The sequence below is a fragment of the Lagenorhynchus albirostris genome, chromosome 14, assembly GCF_949774975.1.
Source record: "Lagenorhynchus albirostris chromosome 14, mLagAlb1.1, whole genome shotgun sequence".
Lineage (NCBI taxonomy): Eukaryota > Metazoa > Chordata > Mammalia > Artiodactyla > Delphinidae > Lagenorhynchus > Lagenorhynchus albirostris.
In genome coordinates this window covers 14,671,428-14,679,691 of record NC_083108.1, presented here as the reverse complement: position 1 = coordinate 14,679,691, position 8,264 = coordinate 14,671,428, and the positions used below count along the sequence as shown (strand labels likewise).

At 37.2% G+C, this 8,264-nt stretch overlaps 1 protein-coding gene across 1 annotated transcript; it reads right to left on the bottom strand.

Moving 5' to 3' along the window:
• Positions 1 to 309: 309 nt before the first annotated feature.
• MC4R (melanocortin 4 receptor) lies at positions 310 to 1,308 on the bottom strand. The gene has a single exon (XM_060120910.1). The coding sequence runs from the start codon at positions 1,306 to 1,308 to the stop codon at positions 310 to 312; it is 999 nt and encodes a 332-aa protein (XP_059976893.1).
• Between the last annotated feature and the right edge of the window lie 6,956 nt (positions 1,309 to 8,264).

The window sequence follows — 8,264 nt, the reverse complement described above, 5'->3', positions numbered from 1 at the left end:
GTGAATAACAAGAAAGAAACACTGTTAAACTCTTCATAAGGACTTTTTTTCTTTTTTATAAATCCATAGTGCCTACAACCTGTAATATAGATTAACATTTTACAGCCAAAAAGTAGCATGACATTAACAATACACAGATACTGGGCACTTTTTCACATCAAAAATCATAAACTTAAATTATACAATAGAATTTCTCAACCCATGCCTTACACAGAAGAAGAAACTGTTGCGGAAACACACTGTTCAAGTTGTATGTATGAGAAGGAGAAAGTCTCTTATGTTTGTGTTTAGCATCTCCTCTGGCCCCACTTAGTATCTGCTAGACAAATCACAGAGGCCACCTAGAGGATAGCAACAGATGATCTCTTTGAAGGTTTTTCTCAGTTCTTGGCTCCGGAGTGCGTATATGAGAGGATCAATGATGGAATTACACATGATTAGGATGAGATACAAGTTAAAGTGAGACATGAAGCACACACAGTATGGATTCTGGGGACAAGAGATGTAGAATATTAAGTGGAGGAAGAAGGGGGCCCAGCAGACAACAAAGACCCCAATCAATATGGTCAAGGTAATCGCCCCCTTCATGTTGGCACCTTGGCGGACGGCGCCAGTGCCTGGGAGGACGGCGATCCTCTTAATGTGAAGTCTGGCCATGAGGAACATGTGGACATAGAGAGAAGCCATGAGAGCCAGCATGGTAAAGAACACGGTGATGAGGCAGATGATCACAGCGCTGCTATCTGAGTAAATGATGAACAAAATGCCCGACACTGTGCAAGCTGCCCAGATACAACTTATGATGATCGCGACCCGCTTAACCGTCATGATGCTATGGTACCGGAGGGCATAAAAGATAGTAAAATACCTGTCCACAGCGATCGAAAGCAGGCTGCAAATGGATGCAAGCAAGGAGCTACAGATCACCGAGTCTATGACATTGTCAATATTCACGGTGAAACCTTGTGCGTCCGTGTCCGTGCTGTTTAATAGGGTGATGACAATGGTTTCTGACCCGTTGGAAACGCTCACCAACATATCAGCCACAGCCAGGCTGCAGATGAAGAAGTACATGGGTGAATGCAGATTCTTGTTCTTGGCGATTGCCACAATCACCAGAATATTCTCCAACAAGCTTATGACACCCAGAGTCACAAACACCTCAGGAGAGACAAAAAGTTGCTCGTAGCACCCTCCGTCTGAGTAGCCTTTTGCAAGGGACTCACTGGCATTGCCGTGCAGTCCGTAGGTGCTGTGGTTCCAGAAGTGGAGAGCAGTGTGCATTCCATGGTGATGGGTGGAGTTCATCCTGCACCAGGGGGATTCCGATCCCCTCTGGATTGACTTAACCTCCTGGGTCAGGTGGCGTCAGCGATCTGCTCCACGTCTTTACGTGTCTGAAAGTTAGAAGGCTGAAACTGGCATGCCTGTTGTGAATAAATGTCACATGCTCCGAAGCTTGAAATGGAGTTTTTAGTCTCTTTCAGGCACGCCTCTGATCAGAATCATTTCGAAATCTTAGGCTTCAAGATGCTCATTCAGTCGAGTGTGCTGTTTGCTTTTTTGTTCTCACTTCCACTTTAACTTGAGTCGCATGCATTCAGGTCTTTTCAAAATAATTTGCCTAGTAGCTGCTGTGCTATTGGGAGACAGATCTGTGTGCACATGCTCACATCAGCTGCCTCTCGGACGTATCGGTTCCCAACCTGAAGCTTTGCTTTGACTGTTAGTAGCTGCTGCTGATTTTTATGGTGTGTGAAGGGGAAAAAAATGTTCAGAGTGGCTCCTTCTTTGCTTCCTCTGGACCAATCCAAGTCCAGCGGAGTCTGTGAGACACCGATGATGTTCCAGAGATGCAAACTGCAGGCAACATTGATTCAGATGCAGAAGCCTGTGGAATCGGGAAGCGAGCAGGATGTGAAAGACTGAATTTCCCTTTTCAAGTTTTTAAGGAAAACAGCTTGGTTCCCAGAGGACATTCTTTGATATCACAACAAGTAATCTTGAGGCACCCAGGTTTATTCCTATTTAAAGGAGGAGTGTGTGTGTGTGTGTGTGTGTGTGTGTGTGTGTTCCTGAAATAGATACACTGCCTTTTTGACCAGGACATTGAATTTATTTACCCTTTCAATTTCTTTGAATTAAGAACAAAGGCAGTAGTGCTTCAATTTAAAATAGTTGAAACACAGGGAGAAGATGTAATAATATGGGAGACTGTGCTGTGTATGGAAGGAATAGGTAGGTAGTTACAATTTATCACAAGCCTCAAGAAGGAGTTCATTTCTTGTGCACTAATATCGGATATTTCTCCATAGCAGAATTTCTTTTATCATAGCTAGAAAAGTTTTATTTTCATTCACGATATTTAAAAACAATATAGTATTAATGTAAACTGTGTTTCCTCTGAACTCAGAAAGAAAAAGACCAATAACTAGGCAATACTCAGGTTTTTTTAAAGACTTATTAAGGTATAATTGATATACAAAAGTTACACATATTTAAGATATACATTTTAATGAGTTTGGACATTTGCATATATCCATGATACCATCATCACAATCAAGGTACTAAGCATATTCATTACCTCCAAAAATTTCCTTGTATTCTTTTGTGTTTCCTTTTTTTGTGTGGTACTACACTTAAGGTGAGATCTACCCTCGTAATGTATTTTAAAGTGCACTGTACTGTATTACGAACTGCAGGCAGTGTGCGGTGCAGCAGACCTCTAGAACTTGTTCATCTTGCGTAACTGAAACTTTATAGCCATTGGGCAACAATTCCTTAACAGTGGTCTTGGCAGTGATTTCTTGGAATTGACACCAGAATTACAGGCAACAAAACCCAAAATAGACAAGTGGGATTACAACAAACTAAAAAACTTCTGAACAGCAGGGAAGCAATCAACAGAGTGAAAAGGCAATCTAGGCAAAATGGGAGAAAATATTTGCAAACCGTCTATCTGATAAGGGGTTAATATACAAAATACGTAACGGAATAACAAAAAACTGAACAGCAAAAAACCTAAATAACCCGATTTAAAAATAGGCAAAGGGCTTGAACAGACATTTCTGCAAAGAAGACATAGGAATGGCCACACACAAAGGTGCTCAACCACACTCATCATCAGGGAAATGCAGATCAAAACCACAGTGAAGGATCACCTCACACCTGTTAGGATGGCTGTTATTTACAAAAGAAAAGATAACAAGCATTGGCTCAGATGTGGAGAATTCTGAACTCAGTTTTTTGGTTTTTGTTTTTCTTAAGGCAGCTTATCTACTTCATTAATCCAAGGCTTTCTAAATTAAACCCACACATACCTTGGTAACTTTACTTATGCAAGCCAAGATGAGTGGATGCTAGTTATATATCAGAGTTTCTGAATGTTTTGCTTAAGCTAAGTTTGAAAGATTGTGAGAAAGTTACTTTTCAAATTTAAACTCCAGGTTATGACATTTTCTATAGTGTTTTTCCTTGCTATGACTATTTTTGGTTTTAGCGCTATATAATTTGTGGCTACTGACAGTAGGGACAATAAAAAATAATTATTTCAAAGTTAATTTTAAGTCTTCAGTTATTTAGGTAAGGGCTTTATCTTCTTCCCTTTTGCGACAGAGGCAATGTTAAAGTATTATTCCTGAGCATTGAGTTAAATTAACATCTTCCATCCATCCCTGAAATTGGGTGGGACTAAATTCTAACTAATGGAATGCCAGTGAAGGTTAGAGCATTGTTATCTCCTTTGTGAGATTCTACACATTTCCCCTTCTGGTCTCCTCGTGGATGACTGCAGAATGTCTTTGAAGCCTCATGTTATAGATGTCAGAACCATATCATGAAGGAGCCTGGGTCTCTGAATAACTGCACAGAACACAACTCACATCTCCAACTCCCTCCACACCCTGGCCCACCAACTACATTGAACTGTGATACAAGCAAGTGATAAATATTGCTGTGTTAAGCTGCTGAAATATTGATGTTTACCTGTCACAGCAGCTAGCATAAGTTACCTTGACTTTGAAACTTTTTAATGGAGCTGTTTACAAGCAGCAAACCCAAATTACATGAAAATCCTTTCTCCCATTTTGGATTTGCATGAGTAGCGAATTACCTAATAAGCAAGCAATAGGGAAGAAATCTGTTGAAATGTTTAAGCATCAGATAGTCAACTCTGTATAACCTTCTTCCTGAGTCAACCTTGACTTTGTGCTGTCTACTTCTCTTGGTGGCGTAATTGTTCCATTTTCTTAGGCTTAAAATTCAGAATATCTTTGACTTGTTCATCTTTCTCAAAAATCCCTACATGAAATCACTTGTAAAATACCTTCTACCAGTGTGTCTGACTCCTCTTTCTCTCCTGACCAAACTCACTTCCCACTATTCTCCTTCATGGAAACTTTATTGCAATCAAAATTCCACGCAAGATTGCATGCACACTAGAGAATTTCTCATGAGTTTACTCTATTCCCTCTGCTTGGAATGCTCTCTCCCTATATTTGTGAATGCGTAATCATCATTATGTTGTAAAAATTATTAATAGGCATATTATATATAATTACATAACAGGTAAAATTAGTACTTGAAAACAAAACTCTCTTTCCTTTGGGTTTTCACCAAAAATAGGATTTAATTTACAGGCATTATGATCACACTGAAATCCCAGAAAACCATATACATTTAAAATCTCAAATTCAATTATTTGGTATAGATTTTCTCAAACCTTGATTATATGGTTAATCATGCTGAAAAGATACCATTTTGTCATCTCCAAGGAGGAATTTTAATTGTCTGGTATAGTTTAGTTCTGTAGAAGCCAGAAGAAATACAACCAGCAATTCTAGACACATTAATGGGATTTTAAAAAATTTTATTTCAGATTTCTTTTTTCTGAGTATACAAAAAATTGAGTTAGATCATAATATATTTCTCTTCTGAGCATAATCCTTGTTTTACATTTTATAATAATAAATATGAAACATTACTAAAGAGAAGTATTTATCAAACTGTGCTACACAGAATACTATTTTTAGATGTTAATGTTATTCCCACCACAGATAAAAGGTCAAAGAATTTTGGAAAACATTGCAAACTCATTGCTTCTTGAAGTTGCAGAGTTTACATTAGCAGGTAAACTTTCTGAAATTTCTTACTAGAAAAAAATTCAATATTGCTTAATCTACTTATTTCCTGAACACAGACCCTATCTTCCCCCACTTTTAGTTTTCAAGTACCTGTTACACTCAGTTCTATAACAATTGTTTTGAAAATGCGAATTTGTTCCAGAGTTGATTGATATATTAGAGGATATTTTGAGCATAATGCAAATATTGTGTTTGCTTTTATGTAGTTTTATGTAGGTGAATGTGGAAAACCGCACCCAGCTGATCCAAGACACAAGAGACAAAACACACACACACATCAAACATTTACCAGCCACCTCAGCCCACAACATGTGTCACGACACACAACAATTTGGTGTTTCAACTTCTTGTGAGATTTCAGATCCTTCTTCCTCTATCACTTCATCTTACCTCACAAGCTGTAACCCTCCTGAAACTCACTTCCTCAAGCAAACTGCATCTTTTTCAGTTTTAGGTAAGTTCCATATTTGCTGTACTGTTGAGGGTTGGGTTTTTTTGTTTGTTTGTTTTTGATTTGTGTAGTTTTAACTATTAAGCATGTGTAATTCTGTTCTATTGTTTTTGTTAGGTTCCTGTCCTTTTTTTTAATGTGTCACTGATGAAGTTTCTGAGTGTTGTGTGTCTAACCCCATTTTTCCCCATAAGCCCTAGTTGTCATTGTGGTTGCATGATTTTGTGTAGCACATTGATTTTTAGACTACATATGTCACGTTACAGCAGAACTAAAGGTAACATGATTTGGAACATACAGTTTGGGAAATATTCATGTAGAACAAATTATTCTGACTACGCAACTCTTACTTATTTTAAAGTGTTTGATGATTACCATATGCACCATGAAATAGAATCCTTATTTATAAAAATACATCTCTTATGTCTATAGGCTGATGTTCATGTCTTCCAGATTAGATAATTGCTGTCTCTATATAGAATATCCCAGTAACATGCATACACAATTCATATGCAATACTGATATATATATAAGTTATTATTTTAGGGAATAGAAGATAGAGACATTAATCAAAGCTGTTTTAGTTACTTCAAAGCCACATATGTTAAACTGTCTACGACCAGCACCAATGTGTTGGTGATAATGACAATTATATATGCAAGCTGTAAACATTTTTGGGATATGAATAAAAATGATAATGGATAAAAATTTGCCAATAATTCTTGTAGATTATTAATAATTAGGTAATGATGTACTTAATGTGAACATTTTATTACCTGTAACAAAATAAAAATAATTTTTCTCTTTAGATTACATTTATCAGATATTTAAACATTCTCTAAATAATATATGGACTACAAGCAATTTTTGGTTGAAATCTGTGTTTATAATTATTTTTAATAGAAAACAAGTATTGTTCTCTATTGTGTTAATTTAAATATATCACTTGTTTGTTTTCAAATCTTTCAGAATTAGACAACACTAAGATAGTATAATAACTTTCCCTAAAACACCTTCACTTCTAATAAAATATTATTAAAATGTTATTCTTCATAAAGTTGATACTATGAAACATGAATTTGTTTCAAAATATTAGAAAATTTTTCTGTAAAAATTTCATTTTAATTTGGCTTATAGTAATAGCCTCTGTATGATTTTGCTGTCTTTATCTTAAATCCCTTCCCAGTCTACTTAATTTGCCTTTCTTCTTTCAATTCTTCTATCAACCAATATTTTTACTGAGCACCTACTATATTCCAGGTATGGAGGCAAATAAGTCATGTGCTCTGCCACTGAGGAAATTTAGTGTAGATATAATCTAAATGGGAGACTTAATTGAAAGCTAATAATTCCTACATATTGTGACTAGTGATTAATAATTAGTAATTAATAGAAATAATCTCTGCTTGGGCTGGTCTTAATTTGTTTATTGAAAGTGTTTTATTAAAATGCGAATTGGAGGAAGATAGGACATAGCTGGGTGGAAGAGGTTGAGAGGGCTAGAATTCAAGGCAGTTCTGCAAAATCAGATTGTGTGAAATAATATTATTAATTTGGGGAATAGAGAATACTTTGGCATGGCTGCAACACACAAAGGAGATGTATAGAAAAGTCTGGAGATGTTAGCGAGGTACAGGTCCCCTAGGACTTTGCATGTCATGCCAGGGGGCTAGGACTTTACATCCTTGGCCTCTATAACAACATGTAAAAACCTTGAACGAAGGCCACATTAAATTACCTTCAAGATAAAGAGCTTCAGTACGGAAGCAGTAACGTGATAAGATTTAGGAAAAGCACAGTGTGGAATTATGGAGGGTAAAGGGTCAGGAGTAATTACTAAGATACTATTACAGTAGCCCAAATAAGAGTCTGTGAAGACCTGAGTTTAGCCAGTGGTGGTTTTGCTGCAGATGGGACTACTAGTCAGTCATGAATGGAATGAGGAAGAGAAAGGAATGCCCTCCATTTTTTGGCTCCAGTGAATTGGCGGCTGTTGGTGCCACTTACCTGGTAGACACATGGATTGGTTCTCTCAGTCTCCATTTGAATCTCCTCCAGTTTGGAGTTCAGAAAGCTAAAATTTACATTGCCCAGTTTTCCTTGCAGCCTGCATTCTGTATGGGAATTAGTTTTTCCCAATTAGATATTTTCTCAAGAGATTTGGAAAGCCTAAGTGAGGTCGAAGTCACCTTCCTGTAGCCCTAGCAGCTGGATGAGGATCTGCCGGATGTCAGCTTTGGCACCAGGTGACTCCACCTTCAGGTGTCAGGTCACCCCCTCTGTGAATCAGGGATAGCAGGACCAGCGGCATGTCCTGATCTGTGGACTGCACTCAAGTGGTGTAAAATTGGAATAAATAAAATAGTTGAAGGTCCACAGCACCTATTCCAAAATTTTTGAAAGCACCTACTTCCTGTATGAAGTCCCTTTCTACTTGATATACTGAATGTCTGTTTTCCATACTGAACTATAATCGTTATACCTGATTAAGGAATCCTTTTAAGAGACAAGATGCATTTAGTTTTTAAAATTTTGAAATTGAAGTGCTTTTGAGACATCTAAATGACATATCTATTTAGCAAAGATGAGTATAGAATATAGAGGAACAATCTGGTATAAAGACATATATTTTGGTTGTAGTAGATGTGGGCTGTACTGAAAGCTGTAGGCTT